Source organism: Panthera leo, chromosome A1 (genome assembly GCF_018350215.1).
Source record: "Panthera leo isolate Ple1 chromosome A1, P.leo_Ple1_pat1.1, whole genome shotgun sequence".
Taxonomy (NCBI): Eukaryota; Metazoa; Chordata; class Mammalia; order Carnivora; family Felidae; genus Panthera; species Panthera leo.
The window spans coordinates 114,045,008-114,070,677 of record NC_056679.1 but is presented as its reverse complement, the minus strand read 5'-3'; the positions used below and the strand labels follow the sequence as shown (position 1 = coordinate 114,070,677).

General features: G+C 44.9%; 1 protein-coding gene across 10 annotated transcripts in view; it reads left to right on the top strand.

The window, feature by feature from the left end:
• The window catches only part of KLHL3 (kelch like family member 3), a 280,869-nt gene that overhangs the window by 204,429 nt on the left and 50,770 nt on the right, over positions 1–25,670 (top strand). For 9 of the 10 annotated variants that reach the window (XM_042936010.1, XM_042936006.1, XM_042936026.1 and 6 more), the window contains 3 exons: positions 435–556; positions 9,471–9,633; positions 22,901–23,010. In XM_042936010.1, the coding sequence (XP_042791944.1) occupies positions 435–556; positions 9,471–9,633; positions 22,901–23,010 (395 nt within the window). Of the gene's footprint in view, positions 1–434; positions 557–9,470; positions 9,634–22,900; positions 23,011–25,670 lie in introns of those variants that run through there. The other variant, XM_042936063.1, reaches the window with a different exon arrangement.

Below are 25,670 nucleotides of genomic sequence, written 5' to 3'. Positions count from 1 at the left end.
CGGACCGCGAGATCGTGACCTGGCTGAAGTCGGACGCTTAACCGACTGCGCCATCCAGGCGCCCCATCATATATTTTTATATATCTGCCCTGCTAAACCGTGTGCTCCTTGAGGGCAGGTGCATATCTTGTTCACTTTTCTGGGCCCTGTGTGTACAGGTTTATAGTAAGTGTTGGTTGAATGAGTTACTACTGCATACAGATTTGCCTTCAAAATGGGAATGGGCAACAGAGTGAGGAATGCATAGAGTTGGGTTTGCAGATGATCACAGACCCAAAGTTGATGTGCCCTTGAGGTCAGCTGTTTTATCCTCCTCCATGCCTGAATCCCTTCTGCCACCTCCCAGTGCTTTTATGCTGCCAACACAGGGCAGGAGGCTATGTGAAAGTTAAGCACCAAGTTCATGTCCGTTTTGGTTTTGTTTTGAATTGTAGGTGACATGTCTGAGAGTAAAGCCAAGAAGATAGAAATCAAGGATGTGGATGGGAGGACGCTGAATAAGCTGATTGACTACATCTATACCGCAGAAATCGAGGTGACCGAAGAGAATGTCCAGGTAAACTCAACCCCAGCTAATCGCTCACCACGCACTATTATTGCATCATTTCATTGAACCCTCGCGACAACTCATTTGGTAGCTGGAGAGGAAGCTAAAGCTCCAAAGAGGTTAGGTGACTTGCCCTGCATCACATGGCCTTTAGTTGGGTGAAAGACCCTCACACCCATGCCTGTCTGATCATGGCACCCATACTCTTAACCACTAAGCCATCATGCCTCTAAATGAGCTTGGGCACCAGAGCAAAGTCTGTAACTCATGTTGGTTCAAACTCTGGGTGAAGGGTGACCCCACTTCTCCCCAGTCATCATCTCATCTCAGGGATTTTCACTGTGGATTGTGAGGCTGTTAAAAATTTTTCCTGTTTCAACATTAGTCACCTGAGTTTCTTTGAGCACTCATGCTCAGAGATGGAGATGCCAAGCACCAGGCCTGAGTCTCAGCAGGGGTGTGCGGCCGCGAAATGTGTGCCTTTTCCTCCTTTTGCTGCCCCGCCCTCATCCTCAGCCATCTGGAGCCTTGAAAAGAGGAGCCAGCGAAGACACTGCTTCACCCAAAGGTGTGCGTCTTAATGGTTGGGGACATGAGGCAGCACCGGCATGCTTCACTAGGAGAGATGGTTGAGGGTGTGTGGCCCATTCTGGAACCTACAAACCCCTGGGCCAAACACAGACACAGGACATACTATTTCTTGTCATTAAGGGCCTTACTATTTCAGTAAAATGCTGGAAAGTACATGTGATATGAAGGATTTTCCTTTTTTCTTTTCCTTAAAGCACAGTTCCACCTTCTTTATTGTGAGGCAGATACCTCTCCAGTGACCAAAATACCTATTTCCCTTTTCCAGAACACCACCTCCTTTATCAGGATCACAGTATTTGGAAGGCTGAGTTGGTAATCATTTTTTCATTCAATTCAACCCAGATGTTTGAGTGCCTCTTATATGCTGGGCACTTCGTTGGGCTACGTGGTTGTGATGATAACAGGGGTGATTCCATTGCCTGCTGTCACGCAGTTTGTGGTCTGGGGGTGAAGACAGATGCTCATCAAATCAGCACACAAGTAATGTCTGTGCACAGATTGTGATAAGTCCTTTGAGGTACGGAACGTGGTATATAATTAGAGAGTATCAAGGAGACGCAGTTTAGATGGGTGAGGGGATCTGGGAAGGGCTCTTTTGGGAGATAAAATTTAAGCTGAGGCTTGCTATGGTGAAGGGTACTTGTGAGGGTAAAGGGTAAAGGCAAGCTGAGGGTCTGAGGCACCCTGCATTCAGGCCTCCGGAGCCTGCCTCTCAGTAGAGCCTGCCTTTGTCTCTGGCCTCTGGATAGACTTTCAGGTTGTACAGTGATCTAGTCTAATCCCCTTCCTCTTTTAAACTGAGGTATATACCCCATAAAACACACAGCCTTTGCAATTCATTTCTGGTCTTTTTCATCCAGAATGAAATCGGCAAGGGAGTGCTCACATCTTAGGTCTAGCAACAGAAACTAAATAGCTGAATGACTTTTGGGCAGTAACAGTAAGTGCAGAATAATTCGATATAAAGTGAGTACAGTGTATGTGTTGAAAAAACATATGAAAAGGTTGATATCAAACCACCATCACATTTATATTCACTTGGATACTTTGAAAAGTGATGTAAATATTGATATTTACAAAATGAAAGGAATTATATCTTTTGCAACTCTAATGACCAATGCTAGATGTCGACTGAAAAATGTACAGTGGGTTAATAATTTTTTGAAAAACCTTGCATTAGGGTATATCAGTAACTATTAATCATATAGTGTAGCAGACAGAGTAATGACCCTCTCCCAAGATGTCCATGTCCTGATTCCTGGAGCCTATGAATATGTTAGGTTCTAACTGTCAAAGAGCAGTTCACTGTACAGATGGAATTAATGTTGTAGATCAGTGGACAAGCAATGGGGAGATGACCATGCATTATCCCGGTGGGTCCAGTAGAGTCAGAGGGGCTCTTTGAAGTGGAATATGGAGGTAGAATACAGAGAATCAGAGAGATATGACCCAACACAAACTCAACTTGATGTTTCCATCTTTAAAGATGGGGGCCATGAACCAAGGAATGCAATTAGCCTCTAGAAGCAGGAAAGGCAAAGAAACATATTTTCCCTTAGAGCCTTCAGAAGGAATGCAGCCCTGTTGACACCTTTATTTTAATCCAGAGAGATGCTTTTGGGATTTCTGACTTCCAGAAGTGTAAGAAAATAAATTTGTGTTGTCTTAAGCTACTAAGACAAAACCAAACACTTCCCCACCACCCTCTCCCCCCCCAAAAAAACCACACCCAACAACAAAAAAACCAAACCAACAAATACAACACTGTAGGTGAGGTTGTAGACTGTATGAATGGAACCAGCTTTTTCTAACCTTTTTACCATGTATTTGTTGAATAACTTTCTTTCTCCCCCATCAAGTCCAAAGTATTTACAAACTTGGATAAGTAGAAGATGTTCCACTCTGGATCCTTATCGCCTGGCTGGGTATTTGTCTTTGTTGCTTTGGTCTAACCCAGTGGTAGTGTGTAAACACCATTATATGAAGGCAGGTAGCAGCAGATAAACTCATCAGAGTCCTCTATAGAAAGTGGCTTCACCACTGTTTGTTGTAAAACTACGTTATAGGGGTAGGGCAGGGGCCAGATCGAAGATGTGCAGGTTCAGAGAAAGAAGTAGAGATGAGGCAGGAGTCAAGTCTGAAGGGAGGCCTGTGTCTGAGCCGTAGCTTCACCCCTGATCAAGAGTGAGTGCGCTTGTTCTGGCTCTGTCCCCGGCATGGTGTCTGTTTTCCCATCTGTAAAGTGAGGGCATGGGATTCAGTGAGCTCGGGCCAGAGAAGACACTTACTCTGTCAACCCATGATTTGTGTTCCCTCCCTTCTACTAGAGCCTCTCTGACGCCCTCACTGACACCCTGCCTTAAGGATCCGTTTTCATATAGTAGCCGTTTTATTGAGTGGTCAGACTGTCAGCCTTCAAATCCTGGCTCCACCATTTTCTAGATGTGAGATACGAGGCAGCTTACTTAATCTTTCTGTACCTCAGTGTCTTCATCTGTAATATGGGTGTAATAGCAGTACTTAATTTCATAGAGTTAGTGTGAGGATTAAATGAATTAATATAGATAAAGTCTTAGAACATTGCTACCCTGTGCCAGGCAGATAGTATGGGCTCTGTGAGCGCTATGAGCACAGAGACCCTGTCACTGAGGAGCACATGGTCTGAGAGTAGAGATGCATGGCTAGGCAAATAGGTACTCAGCAGTGTGGAGGATGGGGATGGTCATGGGGGCAGCATCACTGAGGAAGTATTGTGTGGGCCCCATCTTGAAGGAGTACTGGGTGGTCATGCCTTCCTCCTCTGCCTGCATGCCTGTGTCCCCATTGGTACATGAGTCCCTAAAGGGGCCTGCTGTGTTCATTTGTGTGTGTGTGGTGAGGAGTGGGGCACGTGCAGGGGCTCCAGTGGAAGGCACAGTGTGGAACCTTTAGGGAACTGCGTGTTGCTTGGAATCCATGGGATATACTAACTCTGTTTACGTTTTTCCTCCTCACTTTACAATGTGGTTTGATTGGGGTGACCTCCAGGAAAACAAAACAAAAAAGGTTGAGAAGAGAAAGTTTAGATCAAAACATGGCTGCTTCTTCATGCTGTGACATATCTGCTGAGGCAGTTGCTCACAAGCTGTGAAGACAACCTTTGTTGAGGATTTGGTGCACTGAGGAGGTGAGCCTGGAGGCCCTGGGGCTCCCCTGAAAGCCTGGGAAACAAGGATCAGAGTCTGGGGCTTGGTTAAATGGCTCCCAGCGCTCCACTCTTAACCACTTCCCAGGCACACAGACACTGGAGAGACTGAATTGCCTTTCCCTGGTGGAGGTAACAGCCATCATAGCTGACACTTACTAATACTCATTGAAAGCCAAGCATGTGGCAGTCACTTCACATGCATTATTTCACTTAATTACATCACCACCAAATGCAAGTATTCTAGTATGATCCCTCTTTCACAGTGGAAGAAGCTAATGATCCAAGTGGTTGAATAAGCGGTAGCGTTAAGATTTGAACCCAGCTCTCTCCATCTCACTGTGCTCTGTTGACATGGGGAATTTGAGTTGCTTGTTAAATGAATGATCAGAATCTTGACTTCCGCTCCTAATTTTAATAGTAATAAAAAGCAGTTTAACTGAGCACTCCCTATGCACCAGGCTCTCTGTTGACTGCTTTAAGTGTATTACTGCATTGGATTCTCACAACAAGCCTCGAAGGCAGTGCCATTATCATCTTTACTTTACTGTTGAGGAGGCAGAGCACGGATATGTTCAGTAATTTGCCTTAGTCATATGGCTGGTAAGTTGAGAAGTCAAAATTCCAAGTGACACTTTTAATCACAGTGCCATTTTGCTAGTGCTTCTGCTCATCTACATACCGCTTTCCCTCTCCTTCCCGTCCTCCCTCCCTCCTTCTCTCATTCTCTCTCTCTTTCCCTCCCCCACTTTCTTTTTTTTCAACACATTTTTATTTAACAGTGTTTCTAAATTTATTCTTGAGAGAGAGTATGAGTGGGTAAGGGGCTGAAAGAGGGCAGGGACAGAGGATCCAAAGCCAGCTCTGTCTCACAGCAGAGAGCCTGATGTGGATGGAGCTTGAACTCATGAACTATGAGACCGTGACCTGAGCCGAAGTTGGACGCTTAACCAACTGAGCCACCCAGGCACTCCTAACCACGTTTCTATGCCAGTCCTCTTGTTTGGTGTTGGCAGAGACAGACCCACTGTGTGGCTGGGGCCTAGGCCTGTCACCTGGCCCCTCTGGTTTCTGCTCCCCCTCCCTCTGTGCATGGCCCTGCCGCCCTGAAATTCCAGGAGTAGGTGCTTTCTGAGGCAGGGCATTTCCTTTTGTTTTTGTTAGAGGAAACAAACTCAGTGACGGGATATCCTCTGCTGTGTTTTCATGTTATCCAAGGGAGAGAAAAAACAAAACGGGGCCTGCTCGTGAAAAATGGAGGGGAGGCCATTTGCAAGCTAGGAGGAAACCTGTAAACTCTACTGAGGGTCATCCGAGGGCCGAGGGCCCGTTTTCCCAGAACCTTTAACACTGGGGTGACAAGAAGCAAACCAAAAGCTTTTTGACCTGGAGTCATCTTACATCCCTGTGGTGGTTCCAGCCAGCAGCTTCTACATGCTCAGCCTCCTCCTTCCAGGAGCCAAGCAGTGCTGCCCTTGTGATTCCACCAAGCCAAGAATCCGAGCTTGGTCTCTTGTTCACAACCTGTTACTGCTGCCCCTCAAGGGAGTCAGGGAATTGCGTTGCACACAAGATAAGAGAAGAGGAAATCCTCAGAAAGCCCTTGTTGATGTGGGAGAGGGAAATGAGGATAGCCACCTTAGGGATGTTTTGCTCTCTTTTCTTTCACAGCCTTTGGGGATTTTTGTCTGTTCCCATCATGTGCAGCCCCCAGAATCCCCATGGATGGTGCCCCAGTTTATCCTTGAGACTCAGAGTTTGAGCAGTGATTTATCTTCTGGTCTCCAAACCTTGCCCTCAGTGTTCTGACTTCCTTTACTTTTCTTCACGCCTTCCTGTATGAAGCAAGTGGTGGAAGAAAAGGCCTTTTGACTCATAGCTAATCACAGTGTAAGATCAAAGAGAGGGAAGGAGCAATTAGAGAAACCACAAGCCCCCGTTCACTTTGGGAAGTCATCTTGGGAATGCTTTTGGGCAGGAGTGGATCCAAACAGGATGGGGGGGTGGTGTATAGAGAGGTGGAAAGCCTTAGAATTTTTGCCTGCTAAGTGTGTTTTGTGAACAGTAGGGAAAAGCTATGTAGGGAGCTAGCTGTATCCAGGGAGGTTTTAAAAACTGAAAGTATAACCTAAGGATTATGTTCAGGGAGTATTTATTATTTTAATTTCTTTGGCTGGTTGTCATAAGCTTGAGAATTTAAGCAGCACACCGTGCCACTGCCTTTATGGTAAAAAAAGAGGGCAAGGGGGAAGGAGGTGTGTGTCTCTCTCATGCTGTCATCTTGGTTTGACTGGCAGTGCAATTTGGGGGCGGACCAGACTCTCAGAAATCCTCCTCTGTGGGGCTTAAAAGGCTGCTGTCCCTTTCTTGCCTCTTCTTAGCCTGACCCTTTTGGGGCCTGCCCCACCACTGAGTACAGTATGTTCTGGACAGTGTTTGATTATTCCTCTCCAGCAGGGGTTCTTAGGATAACTGATTAGAAGTTCCTGGTTCCTAGTATGATCAGCTGTCCCAGCATGCTAAGGACTGAGGGGTCTCCTGGGACATAGGACTTTCAGTGCTAAAATAGGCAAAGTCTCAGCAAACCAGAATGACCTGTCGATCTATGGCCCTAACTGTAGATTGTAGCTAGTGCTGGGTCAAGGGGGTATCACAGAGGTCATTTGGGGATTTGAAACACAGCTTGCCTTTCCTGCTATGTATTCAGCAAGAATGGTTAATGGTTTTCTACTTAACTAGCAGGCAAAGACTAATCTGGTCCTAGAATCTGTTTGGCTGGACTGAGCAAGCTCACAGGTTAATTGAGGTTCCCAGTTTATGGGTGCTTAGTGGGGCTACCCACTAGGTGGCTGCTTAGTGGGGATGGAGCTCAGATGGTCACATTTGGAGCTACATTATAGTCTACAACTCCCAAGAGTGGGTGAATTTACCTTTTTCCTTCTCTGGAATGAATCAGTGGTTCAAAAATTACTAAGGACATGATGTTAATTTACCGTTGGGGACATAGCATAGTGGAAGAAAGAAGGGAGAGGAGCATGCTTTCTAGAACTTTCTGGAACTCAGCTGTGTGAGGGAAGAAGTTAAGCTCATAAAGAGGAAGAGCTTGCCTTGTGGAGAGTAGGCTCTTAGCTCACTAGTAGGAGCATTGGTGGTGGAGGATGACATTGGTGGTTTCTGCCTATAGCAGGGATGAGGAAAGGCTGCCTCAGTTTTAGCAATGAAAGTCCTGTGTCCTGGGAAACGCTTCATTTCTAAGCAAACTTAGCTGTTTACCCTCGTAGTGGGACAAGGCCCAAGAATGGGCAGGGGGACAGGCTTTTTGGCCTTATTGCATGGAGTGTTCAGACATGTTTGGGGAGAAGGTCAGGGTCTAGAATTTAAATCTTGTTAAAAAAAAAAAAAAAAAGACTTTTGTAGTGCCCTAAATCAGAAAAACAAAACAAATACATCTGTAGCCTAAGTCTTCCTGGGCAAGCTCTTGTGGATGAGAACAGCTGGAGTCTGGCCCAGACACTCTCCCTAAGAGTCAGGGGAGCAGCTAAGAGCAAAGGCTTGGGACGCATGGGTGTTGTTTGGGGGTGAAATGGATGCTGGGGACCCCGAGCTAAGCAGCCTCAATGAAACTATAATGCTGTGTGATTGTTTTTTTCAAGTTTCTTTTCTGGAAAGTCATTCTCAGACTGGGTACCTTTTCCCCGAGAGTGGGGGTGGAGGGGAGCAGAGCTGGGGTCTAATAGGACTGTGCCATCTCTTCTGGGTATTTGATCCACAGGGCAGGCTTTGGCAGCTGTGGGCAAGTCCTAGGGAAACTAGACTGGGATTGGCACCCCTCTGGCCTGCTGAAGCCAGTCTTCTCTGGCTTTTAGGAAAAACACATGCACACACACCTGAGCAGGAACTATTTCTGTCTTCCAGGATACAGCATAAATACTCATGTGTTCTGTGACCTTTTAAAAGGAAATGCCTCTCTTCTTTCTCTGAGAATGTACCTAAAGATGTTCTTTGCCATTTTTCTTTTGGATGGCAGAATATGGTGTGATTGCCTGAATCTCAAGGGGTTTGAGGGTCACTCTTTTGTTCCAGTATATTGCAAGCTCCTTAAGAACAGGGATCTGGTTTACTGTGCTTACCACTAAACCCCAGAACCTAGACCAGTACCTGGCATACAGATGCTTAAGTAGCGAACGCACTAGTTAACAATTTAGTCAGTGCCTTTCTGAGTGAAAATGATATGTTTAAAGCTGTAGAGAAGTGCTTTCTGAAACTTGGTTGTATGTTAAAATGCTTGGGGAGCTTTAGAAACATCTCACTGGCCAGGTCACATCTCATACCTATTAAGTTAAAATCTTTGGGGGTGAGACATAGGCATCAGTATTTAAAAAATTCTCCAAGTGATTCAGTATGTAGCCAAGTAGGAGAACCAATCTATCTTGGTCTGCTTGGGCTGCCATAACAGAATAGCACACAATGGGTGGCTTAAACAACAGAAATTTGCTTTCTCCTAGTTTTGGAAATTACAAGTCCAGGGTCAGATTTCCAGCTGATTGGGTTGCTGATGAGACTCTTCCTGGCTTTTCATAAGGTCGCTTTCTTCCTGTGTCCTCACACTATAGAGAGAGTGAGAGCTGTGGTGTCTCTCTGTCTTCTTGTAAGGGCCCCATCTTTTCATTTAACCATTATCACTTATTCATGGGCCCCGGTCTCCAAATACAGCCCTGTTGGGGTTAGGCTTTCACATTACAAATCTGGGGGAGGAGGGCACAAACATTCAGTCCATATGGTGGTTCCAGCAGCTGCACGCATCACCTGGATGTTCATTAGAAATGCAGGCTCTCAGGCCCCACCCTAGACCTATTGAATTGGAGCTTTAATAAGATCCCCAGAGATTTCATATATTCGTGATTGGGAGGCACTGGTGTGGAATGTAGGGATACAGAGCATCTGCTGATGCTGAGGATCTACCAAGCGGAGAGTAGTGGGAAATGGGGCTGAGGCTGCCCTGAAGGAAGTTTGGACTTAGTTGGACAGGCAGGGGAGAGCCATGCAAGACCTCGCGAGCATGGGAGTGGTATGATTGGGATGGTGCTTTAGTGAGATGATGCCCTGCCAGAAGTGTCTAGTGTCTCAGAATGTCACCTTCTCCTCCAGGTGCTGCTCCCAGCAGCCAGCTTGCTGCAGCTCATGGATGTTCGGCAGAACTGCTGTGACTTCCTGCAGTCTCAGTTGCATCCCACCAATTGCTTGGGCATCCGCGCATTTGCCGATGTGCACACCTGCACTGACCTTTTGCAGCAGGCCAACGCATATGCAGGTAATGGGGAGCTGGGGTGCTGCACCTGTCCCGAGCTTGTGGGTTTAATAACCTGCTCCTCGGGGCGCCTGGGTGGCGCAGTCGGTTAAGCGTCCGACTTCAGCCAGGTCACGATCTCGCGGTCTGTGAGTTCGAGCCCCGCGTCAGGCTCTGGGCTGATGGCTCGGAGCCTGGAGCCTGTTTCCGATTCTGTGTCTCCCTCTCTCTCTGCCCCTCCCCTGTTCATGCTCTGTCTCTCTCTGTCCCAAAAATAAAAAAAAAAAAAAAAAAAAAAAAACGTTGAAAAAAAAAATAACCTGCTCCTCAGAGACGGTGAGAAGAGCGCTGTGCTGGGAAGCAGTTGTGATGTAGTCGGGGAGACAAGACAGGTGGAGGGATCCTTAACAGTGAGAGTTCCACCAATCACCAAGTGGAATAGGATTAATTGCCAGACAGTTATTTTCACAAGAGAATAGGAAGGAGATCTGAGACTTTGTGGAAGGAGGAATCATTTGAGTTAGGTCTTGAAATCAGTCTTTTTTGTTGTTGTTTAAGAAAATTTCCCTTTTTTTTTTTTTTTTAAGTTTTATTCATTTTGAGAGAGAGAGCATGAGCAGGGGAGGGCAGAGAGAGAGGGAGAGAAGGAGAATCTCAAGCAAGTTTTGCACTGTCAGCACGGAGCCCGATGTGGGGCTCAGACTCACAAATCTTGAGATCATGACCTGAGCCAAAGTCAAGAGTCAGACGCTTAACCAGCTGAGCTACCCAGGCACCCTGAAAATTTCTGTCTTGATCAAAGTGTTCTATGAGTATGGTTCTAGAAGCCAAATACTACTGCAGAGCCTGTAATGATAAGCCAGAGTCCCCTGCTCTGCTTTCCCACACCAGGTCCATTCTCTATGTCCACTCAACCTTCAATTCTGACAGAATTAAAGGGCAGGTTCTGATTCTGCTAAAAGGTACAACATCTACTCATTACTTCCATTTATCTAAATAAAATGTGTCACTATTTTGGATTTATTAGTTTGAGATATTATCTGTTGACTTTTCACAGAAGTACAAGACTGAGGTTTCATGGACTTTCCCTCATGTATACACGCTCTTTCTTGCTCTCCCAGTACCATTTCTACAACCAAGTTGAGTTACCAATTATAATTAGGTTTTTATAATCAGAAAGGCAGTTAATAATTGCTTTTTTCAGGCCTGAATTATTTTTTTATTAAAAATTTTTTTTTAATGTTTATTTTTGAAAGAAAGAGAGAAAGAGAGAGTGAGCAGGGGAAGGGCAGAGAGAGAGGGAGATAGAGAATCCAAAGCAGGTTCCAGGCTGTGAGCTGTCATAGAGCCTGATGTGGGACTCAAACCCACAAACCGTGAGATCATGACCTGAGCCTAAGGTAGACACTCAACTGACTGAGCCACCCAGGCGCCCCAGGCCTGAATTTTATTCACCTTGTAATCTCACAGATGTTAGAAAATATCTAAGAAGTGCTAGTTAATATGGAATTAAGTGTAGTAAAGTCGGTACTAGGCATAGACTGTGACATTATGTTACATTACTTTGTTGGGGAGTATATTTGTTCACCGATGCTTGAATGCCTATGTTGGACATATTTTACGTGCTGGAGAAGTAGTAGAAAACTAAACAAGTCTCTGCTCTCATGAAAAAAAAATTCCTACCACCAATCCTTGTAAGACAGATTTTTGTAAGAATTGAACATCAGGGGCACCTGGGTGGCTTAGTCGGTTGAGCGTCCAACTTCGTCTCGGGTCATGATCTCGGGGTTCGTGAGTTTGAGCCCTGCATCGGGCTTTGAATTGACAGCTCAGAGCTTGGAACCTGCTTCAGACTCTGTGTCTCCTTCTCTCTCTGCCCCTCCCCCTCTCGTGCTCTGTCTCTCTCAAAAATAAGTAAACATTTAAATGAATGAATGAATGAATGAATGAATGAATTGAACATCAGATAATGGGCTGATTCCACATCAGATAATGGGCTGATTGCATTCCGTTTCTCTGCCAGAGCTTGTCATGCTCTTATTTTAGTGGGGTTTTGGGAGGGAACAGAGATCGACATGAATGTTCAGTCCACCATGTTTAGCTGGAAAGAAATCTTCACGGATATTTATTTTGACTCGAGGACAAAGAAGGATCATGGGTGGCCCAAGCAATGGGTCTAGTCATTTTAATCAATAGATTCACTCATGGCTCCCTCTTTCCCTTGCACTAAAGTGTCTCATTCTTCCCCCTGCCCAAACAAATACCATCTGTCTTTGTGTCTCCTATTCATCCTGTGTCTGGAAATGAGCCAAGGGCCTGTTGCCTGTCCACCAGCCAGCTCCCTGTGCTGTGTTAGTCATTCAGTCCACAAGGCAGTACGCATGTGCTCTATTTCTTGGAATCCTTGTGTTCTTTTATCAACCTCTCAGACTCTAGGAGCCTACATCGATTCTCATTTCTCTCTGAAGTCTGTTTCAGACACAGTTGGTAAGATGATGATTCTTATGAAGGACATTCCCCAGTGGTCCCAGTTCTGAATTCTGCTGATTCTTCCTGACTCTGAACCTTGAGTCTCCTATTTCTTTGCTCCCACTCCTGTGCCCTCTTTTTGCTTTCTATCTTTCACTTTCTTTCTTCTTTTTTCTCAAGGAGCCCTTTCTCTGCCTAGAGAGGGTTCCCAGCCCGGCCTTCGAAGAGGGTTGTGCTCAGGCTTTGCTTCACCAGGAGCCAAGAGCTTGGCCAAGGCCCAGGTCAACTTGTGAACATCTGCTGGTATAGGGGCAAAGGGAGAGTGCTTACATGCCAGCAATTCTCTTTTTCTTCCTTGTCTCCCCTCCCTAGCCTTCTCCTTCTGCACAACATTTGCAAGTATGTGTAGTTTTGTGTTTTGTAGTTGGCTGACAACAATTTTCTGAAGTTTGGGTTGTGTATTTAACCCTCAACTTTGACAAGTTCCTTGGTTCTTTCCCCCACATTCACAAATTGTGTCTCCCCCAGTGGTCCTTTCACTGTCTGATGGTGACAGATACTTGTGGGAGTATGGGGAGTATGCTGTTGGAACACAGTGTTGTCTTGATACTCCTTCATCCTGATGCTGTCATGGTGATTGGCTTCTGTCAGCGTTGTGGGTGTTTGTGCACACAGATGTGTATATAGATGTCCTGTTGAATTATTTTTAGTTGGCATTTATTGAGCTGCCACTTTGGGTCACACCCTATGCTAAGTATTTTATGCACATCATCTCATTTAATGCATGAAATAGCTAAGGAAACTAAGGCACAGAGAAGTGAAGAAATTAGTTGGTGTCACACAGCTGGTAGAGACAGAGGCAAGGTTCAAACCCCATAGCATTGACTCAAGAGCCAGTGTTTATAACTACTACATTCCTTGGCTCCAGGCTCCATTTGGACATAGGTGGGCCTGTGGATTGGTAACTGATGAGTGTTGGTACCTAGAGTTGATGTTTTTCATTGGAAATGTGAGCCTGGAAGACTGTGCCATGTAGTCACAGCATCCCAACAACCAGACCATGTAGACAGATGACCAGCTTCTCTGCTAGACTCAGGGTGTTTAGTCATCTTTGGGTGGAGAAGTGAGATGTGGACATCTTCTCTTCGCTGTTAGGCTGCCCCCTCATTGCACATGTGAGTCCTCCTACTTTTCCTGTCAATGTTAGTGTCACTTGAGGCTGAGAGTTTCCTCCCTGTGGAGCCTTGTGTGGAGCCTGTGACCATCTCTTGCTCGTAGTTTTTCTGTAGGCCTCAGCCATGCACAGCAGGGAAGCCATGGTAATGCAGAGGTTGATAAGACCTCAACAGAAAGATTTTAGAAGAAATATGAAGGTAAGATTGTGAAGTGTTTTGAGAAGCGTGTGTGAAATGATGATCCACACTTAATCCCTCATACCTACCCACTGATGTGAGTGTGCTTTGTTTCTTTGTTCTTGTACCCCCTGATTTTAGATGGAACCTGGCATTCTCATGCCTCTTGAGACAAAGCTGATGTCTTGTCCCCATCCCACTGTAAGTGGGCACCAACCAGGGTCACATACAAGGGGCAGGCAGTATCAGCCCTTGTGGTCACAGGCTTGCCTACCCCATGCCTTTCATTAGGAGGTGTTTTAAACCAAGAAACTACAAGGAGACCATCCAGTTCAAAACTAGGGATCAGACCAGCCATCACTTGGAGCTGAGTGACCCTAGGCCTTTTTTCCCTTTACGTGATGGGGGTAGTACATCCTGCTCTTTTCCAGGATGGCTTTGGGCATGGGAGGACAGGGAGGAGAGCCTCCTGCAGAAGTAGGCACCGCCACAGGGGCTGTACTTCAGAGCCTCCCCACCCATCTCGTGATCTATAGTAACAGGGCCTCTCATCTGGGTCCTGGTGGAGAGATGAGTCTCCTCAGATCAGCACCATGGCTGCTACTTGGGAGAGAGGACCACTTCCAGAGCTTCTGATTTTGGTTTCTCTTTATCCAGATACACAGGCAGGTATGTCCTGCTTCCCATGCCCTCCCTAGTCTCTGGCTAGCTGGCCTCTGCCTGCACTTGTTCATGACCCCCAGTTTTACCTCTGAATTCTATTCTTTTCTTTTCTCCAACACAAACTTTCTTTTGCTGTTGTTATTGCTCTTGTTACTGCTGTCTTAGTAGAAAACCACCCCTGATCATTAAAGGAAAATCAGATAGGCAGTAAGAGCAGGCAAAGCACCACAATTCTACCCAGAGAGGACCACAGTCAGCACCTTGACATAGAGCTTTCTCCATCTTTTTCATTGCATATGTATGTTTTCCAGTTTAAAAAACCCCTTTGTAGTATATTCCAAACACCCTTTCATGTTAGCAGGAACATTGCTATACCATTATTATTGAAATGAATTTATTCAATAAAATTCAATTTATATTCATAAAAAAATTCAATCAGTACACAAAGTTACAAAACACAAAGTCCTTTTATCTCATGCCCTGTCTGTGAAGGGCACTGATCTCTGACTCTGAAGGGAACGATCTTGGGTAATTGTATGAAAAAAAAAAAAAAAATATATATATATATATATATATATATATATATATATATATATTGCTTTCTAACATACCTAAATAGATGTGTTCTGTACTCATTGTACTTTTTCTTGACTTATACAAAATCTTGGAGTTCTTTCCGGACCCTTGTGCATGGCTACATCTTGTTGCTTTTCTCTGCTGCATCATATGGATGGACTACAACTTATTTAACCAATCCTCAACTGGTGGATATTAATGTTACCTGTTTTTTCTTTCATATACAATGCTTGAGTGAGGATTCTTATACCTGCTATTTTGGAGTACAACTGTTAGTGTGTAAGCAATAGTGAGGTTGTCCCTATAGAGTATCATCTAAGTGCATAAAGTAGCTCAAAGAGAGTGTGCGTTAAAAAAATTGATAGATATTGCCCAATTGCTCTCCAAAAAATGAAAGTATTTTTAAGGGGAGCTCTTGCCTCTGATAAGTCTTGAGCCCTCTGGTGAAGGCACCAAGAGGCAGATACAGTATAGCTCTGAGAGGGGGATCACCTCTCTCCCACCAGCTGCCTGATTGGCTTCCTGTTTGGAATGGCCCTGTCTCTTCCTGCTGTGGCAGTCCCCCCTGGTTCCTCCAGGTCCACTTTCCCCCTCCAGGTTATGTCCCCATATTTTTGCTGTGATATTTGATTCTGGGGTGGGGGAGGGTTGTCCCCCAATTTAGAAGCTGACTGCTTTGACCCTTGCCCCCAGCTGATGGGTAGCTAGCAGCTGAGAAAGGGACCCTGGTGTTTGGTGCAGCCTGTTTCTTAGCCATCATTATTGTTTCCAGGGCTGCTTAATCTTTAACCTCATCGGCCAGGGCCCTGGTTTATTGGGACTCTGTTGCTTGATAATTGGGCAGCCATGTACTGGGCCATCAGCAGAGCTGGTTGGGAGGGATGTTAATGGGACCCCATTAATGAAATGCCAATTAAAATTCCTTGGACATGTTGTTTACATCAGTCTGCCAAAGCTGAGCTATAGTCCTTCAGCCATGGGATGGAAAAGCCATCAGATTTCACGTGTTCATGGAGAGAAATAGCCTTCTTTTGACTGAGTCACTTGAGATCATGGAACAAAGTGACTAAATTAAGGGCAACCAAAAAAAAAAAAAATTGACAAATCACTTAAAAAACATGAACCTCTGACTCAGTGAGGGTTGTCTTTGGAATTGCTGCCTCCAACTTGGCATCATGAAATGATGACAATGATGGTAACGGTAACCGTAGGAGGTTTTACCATTTTGCTGAACATTTGTTAGGTGCCAGGCATGGTGCTACATGTTTCCCAGGCATGACTTCATTTTGGCCACGTGGCCACGAGAGGTAGTTTCCATTTTTCCAATTTATACATGAAGAAGCTGACACTCCAGAAAGGTTTAGTGATCTTGGCCAAGATCACATCGTAAGTGACAGTGCCAGGATTCATAGTGAGGCTGTCTGATGCGGGAGCATGTGCTCTGAGCCCAAGTTATTTTCACATCCACCCAGTCCAGCCTCGCTGCCCATCATGCTTGTCTCACTCCTGCCTCCCCAATTTTCTGTGCTAACTTGAGTGGGGCAAATGAAGCAGTAGTGTAAGATGCAGGTGGTTTTTGTTGCTAGATGTCTCATTTTGGAGAACAAGTTTCTTTTAGGAAACTCTCCCTATCCTTCTATGCTCTGGGTAACAGGGAATTCTGATGTTGAATCAATAACACTGATAAATGGGCATTTTTCATGTAGCTTCTTGGTGTGTGTGTGTGTGTGTGTGTGTGTGTGTGCACATGCATATTAGAAAGGGGGAGAGATAACACATGTATCTAGAATGAAGTCAATGGGGAAAGGAGGGGAGAAGTAGTGATATTTAGAGTCTGAGGACTGGTGGTCATGATCCTTGTGGGAGATGGTCAAGGTAGATCTCTTTCTTTTTTCACTATTTAAGGAATTTTTATTAAAGCAAGAATTTGATAATCCAAATTACATTTCCTTGCTCAGTTATCAATTCTGTTATTTAAAACAGAAGTGGCATTCTGAGCTATTCCACAGTAAAGAATTACAAAAATTAAAGAAAGGAATGCTTTAAATTTTTGTACTTTGCTAAAACTGTGGGCCTTGAAAGCCAAATCCTGATTCAGGAAAGCTTACTTCTGCCCTCCAAAAAATAGGGCAGTAGGGGAGAGAGAGATGTAAAGCAGTTCTGTTTTGTTGTTTTACCCTGATAAAATGTTTTGATCCTGTTTGTGTGTTCACCTGTGTCAACCAGTCTTTTCTCGGGGGGTGGGGATGGGAGGGTATGACCAGTGGTTCAGGTCACAGTTACTCATGCCTGTTCCCTGGGGCTGCTGGGCCTGGAATAATGGGGTTCATTTCATCTCTGCAGGTCAGAGAAGTCGTAGATGGATTTTCAGTTCCATTTGTTCTGGGCTTGTAGTTTAGATGAACCTGATTAAAGGTTTATTTCATCCCATCAAAAGGTTGGAATGGGTTTGGAATTAACTTGGGAGGTTGCGCAAGCCCTAGGCAGTCGATCCTGAAGAATGGGTAGGGAAGCACAATATATGCAGATGTGCTTGACACTGAGAATTCAGTTTCAAACAAGGCAAACTCAAACAAGGTAGAGCCTGCCCTCATGGGATGCACAGTCCCAGTATGAAAGAAAGACCTCAGACGATACAACGGGTCTATTAGGGGTATGATAATTTTTATTTTCTGTTTTGGGGGCTTTGGAAACACAGAAGACTCTCACTTCATCTAGCCTGGTGGTGGGTAGGCAGATTAGGGAAGAATCTCAATTCAAGGGTTAGGTCTGAGGTTTGAATCCAGGAATGATGCCAGAATGTTCAGAACACGCCTCTTCTAAGGTTGTTTTTAAAGAAAGGTCTTTAGATTCATATTCTCTTTGTCTCTCTGTGGTAGTAACCCTAAGACAGATTCTTAGGGTGCTCCAACGTCAATATTGAATGTTACTACAGCAGCCTGCTTAGGACAAATTATTACGATCGTGGGGATGAAGAATGTTTGCTGTTGTAATCATACAGCCTTAGTTTCAAAACCTGGCTCTACCACTTACTGCTGCGTGATCGTAAGCACATGACTAAATAACTTCTTGAGTTTCTATCTCTTTATTTGTAAAATGTGAATATTGATACTTTGGCAGGGCTTTTGGGAGAAGTAAGTGCCACAATATATGTAAAATGCCTAGCACAATGTTAGCTACTATTAGGAAATGCCCTCAGCTTTCTCCTGCTTCCTTGAAAAGATCCAACTTTGTGCCCAGAGCAAGTCTTTTCTCATGCTTTCAGCTTTGGGAAGATATGTGTGTGTCGCTTGGTGGGGAAAGGAGTTGAAATTCTCTGGTGTCGGGGCGCCTGGGTGGCTCAGTCGGTTAAGCGGCCGACTTCAGCTCAGGTAACGATCTTGCGGTCCGCGAGTTCGAGCCCCGCATCGGGCTCTGGGCTGATGGCTCAGAGCCTGGAGCCTGTTTCAGATTCTGTGTCTCCCTCTCTCTCTGCCCCTCCCCTGTTCATGCTCTGTCTCTCTCTGTCTCAAAAATAAATAAACGTTAAAAAAAAATTAAAAAAAAAAAAAAGAAATTCTCTGGTGTCCCTTCACTTTTCCATAATTTCTCATCCAAATATACAGGAACAGGCATACTGTGTTTCATTAAATCAAAGTTGCAACTTACAGTGTTTGTCACTTATGGTAAAGGCTGGTTAATTAGGAATGTTAACCAAAAGAACTTTTTTTTCCCCCTCTCTGTTTCCATTTCTCTTTAAAGAAGCATAAGCAAAAAGACTAGAAGAGTTAGAGTTGATTATTGGAGAGTTCACCTTCAAGGGGCTAGCCCACACTCCCTGCATACCCCACCTGTCCCCCAAGTTCTAGCCTGACTGCCTCTCTACTGCATCTCCTGGAGTCTGGCACAGTTTTTCATACTTTGTACTTGTTCTGTAAACATGTGTTAGATGAGTGAAGATTTAGCCTCGGCTCTAGCTAGCCTGAGCTATTGCTGTTGTCTACACATGGTCTGAATTTTCCTGCTTCCATGCTGTTATTTGTATTTCGAGTGCTTCTCCCAGTCATGGCCATATGGACTTGGGGTTGGAGTTACTGATGTCTTGTCTTACCCCTCTTAGAAGCCAGTAGGCTCCTTGTAGGCATCGGCTCCGCTTTCTTCATTTTTTAAAAAAAATTTTTTTTAATGTTTATTTATTTTTGAGACAGAGAGAGACAAAGCATGAATGGGGGAGGGTCAGAGAGAGAGGGAGACACAGAATCTGAAGCAGGCTCCAGGCCCTGAGCTGTCAGCACAGAGCCTGATGTGGGGCTCGAACTCACGGACGGTGAGATCATGACCTGAGCCGAAGTCGGACGCTTAACCGACTGAGCCACCCAGGCGCCCCCGCTTTCTTCATTTCTGAAGAAACACTGCATCTGGCACATTATACATTAACAGCTATGGAGCACTTGCAAGGATTTCAGTCATTGTGAGTTACCTATATTTGCTTATTTAATGCCCATATACCTTTGTGAGATAGGTAGTATTATTAGCCCCATTTAAAAGATGAGAAAACTGTAGGCTTAAAGAAATTGAATAACATATCAATAGAAAGTTTGTTGAACTTGATGGAATTAAAGTGGGTCTCTAAGGCCTTTGGCGGTTCACAGACAGGACCTGCAGTCCCAAGGGATATCTCTGATAATGGAGGAAAAGCTTCTCTGTTGGAGAGCAGAGCTGCCCACAGAACTGGACTTTGCGAAGTAGAAATGTGGGCTGATATAATGTTCATCATTCAGCTCAAAATGGATGGTTAAGAATTATTAACCATATTAATAACCATATTATCGTCTCCTAGCTTCAAAACAACCTTGAGACGTAAGTCAGCTATTATAGTCCCATTTAATGGATGATGAAGCAAAAGCCTAGAAAGAAGTGATAATAAGAGGTGGAGTTAGGACTTATACCCAGGCCTTTTCATTCTTAGCCAAGATTCTTGACTATGTTCTCCTTTAATACAGCAAGGCAAAGCAAACAAAGAATCCACAAACAAACAAGTGTTAAAGGTAGAAGATTCTCATAGGAGGTACCTTCTGGGAGCAGAGGTGTTTCTTTCTGGGAAGCAGCTGGGGAGAAGGCTGATTTGAATACAAAGTCTGCTGGGAGCTTCTGTCTCCCAGGAAGTCAAGTTGGACAGAACACCCTGTTCCTGCTGTTCTATCTTATGGTTTCTTGTGTGTTGCTAACAGAAAGGGGGGGGGGTTTGATCCCCAGGCTCTGGGGACTCAACCCTATCTCCTTAGACAGAAGGGGAAGGGAAGAAGTTTCCCTCTTTGCTTCCTTTCTCTGTGTTTTCCTGCTCATGCCCTGCAAGTCTCCTGGGTCCCAGGGTCCCAGCCTTGGGTGGGGAAGCTGCTACCCTCTCCCTACCAGCTGCCCACTCCCTACCAGCTGCTGCTTCTGGTGGGAGGATTTCTGGAGGGGTTTCAGTGGGAGGTTCCAGATGGGCCAAGCAGCAGCCCACTTCAGAATGAAGGGACCTAGATTCAAATTCTGCAGTGCCCCAGAGGGTGACAGATGGGAAGTGTGGGGGCTGTTTGCTGCCTTGATTGATCTTTGAGAATTTCTGCATTGTTCACCAAGCCACCTAGAATACACATCGCTGCACTTCATCTTCTTCCTTTTCAAAATGCAGGCCCATCTACTTTTGGCTTTATGAGCTACGAGGAAGTACTTTTCACACCCCAGATTTTAACTTCTTACCTCCTCCTGTTCTCTTTCTTCTTTTCTCTCCTCCAAATGTCAGGGTTTTGGTCAGCCAAAGATAAAGGTAGAAAGGCTGTGTGTGGCTCTGGGCCACAGGGACGTGGTGCTGGTTTGCCTGAACTCTCCTGCTGAGCTCAGCCTTGGCTGGTCCACAGAGTCTAGATGTCCTGCATTTTATTTTAGTGTGGTGACTGCTTTTTCTCTCCACTATTTCTTGCTGTAGCCAACAGATGGAGGTCTCTGGTCCAAAGACTTCTTGGATCAGAAAGGGCCTGTAGGGAGAATCCTGTTGCTTTCTCAGGCCTCAAGGCCAAGAACTAATTCCCACCATCCAAAGGAGATTGTTCACTTGCTTTTATTTAAAAATCTTGAGGAATGAATGCTTTAAAAATAGTGCCATGTAGTCTTAAATATTCCCACAGTTAGGGAAGTCTTTTGAATGTCTAACCTAAAATCTAAGCTTTAACTAAAGGCTGTTTCCTGTTGACATATGGAGAAGGAAGACAAGATTCTTCTCACTTTATGGCATTTGCTTCTCTTCGTAAAGGATCTGCCTTTTAAATTTATTTTGTCATGTCCAAACATTCCTGAGCTTCATGATGGACGAGCTTTAACTATAGGCTCAGTGATACATTAGGCTGGTAGGGAACAAGTGGGGAGCCACTTTGTCCAGTGAAAGATAGACAAGATGGTTTATAACTGGATGTCTGAGAGTAAAATATGGACATTTGGAGGCTCTGGATGAAGGGTATGTGGGAATTCTTTGGGTCCGAAAGTATTTCAACTTAAAGTTTAAAATGATTTTTGTAAGAAATGATGTAAATCTTCCTTGTTTGGCTTAAAAACATTTTTTTTAAGTTTATTTATTTTGACAGAGAGTGCTCAGGAAGGGGAGAGAGAGAGGGAGAAAGAGAGAGAAAGAGAGAGTCCCAAGAAGGCTCTGCACTGTCAGCATGGAGCCCCATGCAGGGCTCAAATCCACGAACCTTGAGACTGTGACGTGAGCTGAAATCAAGAGTTGGATGCTTAACTGACTGCACCACTCAGGTGCCCCTTCTTTGTTTGCTTTTGAGAAGGTGATGAATGTAAGAACAGAGCTTAGCATGCTCTGATTTCCTTTTCATTATATGGCTGCAGCAGGGTTGCTTCCCAGGGATGGAGGGACTCTGAACCTCACTAGAGGGGCTAGCCAAACCAAGGGTGGGTAGCCCTCTATGGGAACAGGGAGGTATGGCCATATAGATTTATCCAAGAAGCTACAAGGCTAGAGAGAGGCCAGCAGAGAAAGAAGAGGGGAGGCCTGGAGCCCAGAGGGCAGGGAGTGCAGATACTCCTTGGGGCAATGGGGTAGAACCCCTAGAGGACTGAGAATGGAGGCCAGCCTGGGGCAATTGCCAAAGGGCCCAATTCCAGAACCTGCTGCACCAGGAATTGTCAGCTCATGGGCCACTTTACCTTGGCAGAGCTTGCAAAAATACTTTGACACTTCCTTTCCCATCACAGCACAGGAGGGAGGCAAAACAAGCTGTCGTGTCCCCATTCTACAGAGGGATAGTGAGACCTAGGATGGTGATGCTGTTGGCTCAGGAACACAGTTTGCAAATGGAAAAGTCAGAATTCAAATCTAGGTTCCTTCCTTCTGAAGTGCACACTCTTATGCTGACATTTTACTGTCTCTCTAATAGCAGGATGGTGGCCTGGGCAAATCTCAGGGTAGGAATTGTCCTTGGCATTTTCCCTGCATGGACATCTGGCCTGTGTGTTTTGTCTTATTCTAGCTGTTCCCAAATTCTCCTCTATCTTAATGGTCTCCACTGGCCCACCTGTCACAGACTGTTCCTCCTGGTGGTGGGGGGCAACATGTCAGGACAAATGCTGAGTCAGGCCTCCTTGTGAATCAGAGACTGTAGTAGGCTTGACTTGGGACATGAAGGATGATGCCTTCTGCCAGCCTTGAAATGTTGACTTCGTACCAGAACCTCCAGAGACTTCCAGCCACACAGCAGTTCTGACCCACTTTTGTTTGGCTGAGCTGCAGGGGGCACAGTGTGCAAATCTGCCAGCTTGCGCCTTGAGGGCAAATGAGCTCAATTAAGTAGGCAGGTCCCAGTGAAGCTTTTCTGCAACGCCATTATTAATCTCATGGAGCATGGAAGAAAATATAACCTAACGTCTCTCTGCCCCATTTTCATCTATGGCAATGTTTGGGAGGGAGGATCATACAGAGGGATGTCTTTGCTGCCACATTAAGAGGCTAGTTTCCCTTCAGCCAGGATGTACTGTCTTTCTTTGTGTGTCCTTATTCCTCATGCCCACCCCCAGAGTCCCCAGGACTCCAACTCTGAATTTCACAGATTGCCATGGCCGTGGTTCATGGAAGGGCAGGAAGAGTGTTGTAACTTTGTTTTCTGAACTTCTGTTTTGTTTTTTTTTTTGTGTGTGTGTGTGTGGTGTGTGTGTTTTGTTTTTTTGTTTTTTGTTTTTTGTTTTTTTTTTTGGAACAGAGCAGCACTTTCCAGAGGTGATGCTGGGGGAAGAATTTCTTAGCCTCAGTCTGGACCAGGTGTGCAGCTTGATATCCAGTGACAAGCTGACCGTTTCTTCAGAGGAGAAGGTATGGCATGGGCCTTTGGTGAAACAGGAGCCTCATGCATGAGGCGGTTGTGGGAGGGAGTTGTGGTTTGGTGAGATATTTTTTTCTTCTTCAGTGGAAAAAAAAGGATCTTATTTTTTGTCCTTTTAAATAATTAGAAAAGGGCCTTCTGGCCCATGACTACTACCTTTGGTGTCTGGACCCTTTGAGAAAGAAATAACAGTGGTGATGATGATGGTGACAAATCTACCTCCATTAACTTGATGTTTAGAGTTTCCTACGCACTCTGCTAAGCGCCTTATTCTCTGTACTTCTCTCAGCCTTCACTACAACCTATGAAGCAGGCATTGCTATAGCCCCCACATTACAGATGAGGAAGATTAACTTGGAGGAATTAATTAGCTTGTCTGAGTTCACTCAGCTGGTCACTGCAGAGTTGGGGTCTCCCAGTCACCTGGTCTTAACCACTGTCCCACCTGGCTTCTTGGGAGCATCATTGAGCATTTACGCCAGGGCAGGCCTTTGGGGAACATCTAATGGGGGATTGAAACTTTTACTGATGAGGAAACTGAGGCCCAGAGAGGGAATAGGATCTGCTGGGGGCCATGCAGTCAGTGGCCATTGCAAAACTAGACCCCAAGTCTCTTGATACCTAGTTCCCTAACTCACCGACCATGCACCACTTCCTTTGTGCTGCAGGCTTGACTTCTGCCCACAGATTTAGCTGCACCGTGACTGCGGATCTATTCTACCTCTAGGCCTTCTCTCTCACTGACCCTCTGCTTGGACTATTCTCCCCTTCCGTCTTCATCTGGGTGAATTCCAAACCAGTTCCCATTCTATTTCTACCAGGAAGAACTTTACTGCAGGAGATGTAGTCTACTGTACTGAAAATAACGTGAGCTTTGGTGTTGACCAGTAGGGTCCAAATCTCATTGCTAGTATTTACAAACTAGTTGGTGACCTTGGGTGAGATACTTTGCTTCTCCATCTGTTTACTCACATAGAGAGTGAGTGTAGTAATAGAGCATATTCCACAGGGTGATTGTGGGGATTAAATGGGATAGGGTGTGTAAAATGTCTGGTGTCATACCTGGGACCTAGTAGGTGCTCATTCACTGTTAGCTGATTTTATTATGGACCATGCATCTGGAATTAATTCCTTTCTCTTCTGTGTTCCTGGATAACACTCACCTTGTTCTGCTTTTAATTGTAATTAGTTCTGAGCCCATCTTACCTCCTTCATTCAACTGTAAGTTTCCAGATGGTAGCAACCACATCTTGTTCTCCTCTGCATCCTCAGAGATGCTCAGTAAATGTTTCTTGGATTGTCTTAGTCCATTCATAGTATCCAAGCTTGAAATCCTTTTCTGAGGAAAATATTTAAGGAAAAGTTCTTGCAAAGGATTTTACACTGGAGATGAGTATCCAAGGGGCATGTGTCCAGAGAATGGGGTGGAATCATAAGCCCCAGCCTGTTGTCCTGCAAAAGTTAGATCAAGAAGAAAAGCAGTTGTTTACTGAATCCATGGGCTGCCTGAAGACTTCAGAGAGATTTCCAGAAGGCACAACAAGCTGGACTCTCCCTTAGGCTCAGTGAGGCTTCTGTTTCCATTAACTGATGTAAAATATCACCTTCAGCGTAAAGAATGCCTCTGGCCAGCCGGTGAGCACCTTTCGCCCCAGCCTCAGCAGCAAAGACTTCTTGCCAAGCCTGTTTAACGCCTTCTCTGGATTGTACTACTCAATTGGCACAATTTGATGGAATGAACTAGTCAGTTGACTGACCATGTGGTTGTCGGTGCAGTTGGTTAGTTTGGGCTCTGCTTGCGTATATCCTTAGGTATAGTCTGAGAAAATTTAAATAGCCATATAAGCAGCAGGATTTGAATCAACCTGGGAGTATTTGGCTTGAGAGGGGGGGTACCCTGCCACTTTAGCTCCTGCTGGCCCATCCATCCTGCTCTAGATCATAGTAAGCTTTCTTCAGGTGAGAGCTTATCTATCCTTGTTAAGTGCCAGGGTGGTGGTAGAGGTGGGTTGTCAGTGGGGCCAGGCTTTTTAGTGCCCTGGACCCACTTGGGCTTTGGACTCAGGCATACCTGGTTCCGTGTTCGACTTGATGCTTACTGGCTCTGTGATTTTCAGAAGTCACTGGTCTCTTTGAACTTTAATTTCCTTACATGTAAAATGGGAATAGTAAGAGTACCTCCCTTATAGAGTTATGAGGATCACAGATAAAAAAAAAAATCAAGTATATTGTTTGACAGGTACATAAATGGTGGCTATCAGTGTAATCAGCATAGTCCTTTGTTTTGAGGACCATTGACAATGGTAATGGTATCAGTTTTGCCACTGATAATGGTAAAATAAGCCATGGAGTTAAATGTATCTTTCCAGAAGCAAAGAAGCATGGCATTAAATCTACATACTTAAAACACTGTCTGCAGTGGCTCTCATTCATTCATATGCTTACATATGATGAGTTGCTTGTTCTGTGTATTAGAGTTTGGAGTATGGCTATTTTTCACATTAATGAAGTTGTGTATTATATTTGGTTCTCAGAAGTTATATGTAACTTCAGAGTTATGTGCTGCTTTTCATAAAGTGGATTGCTGATGATCTTGATCCCTTTGGTACCTTTTATTTTTATTTTTTTAAATGTTTGTTTATTTATTTTG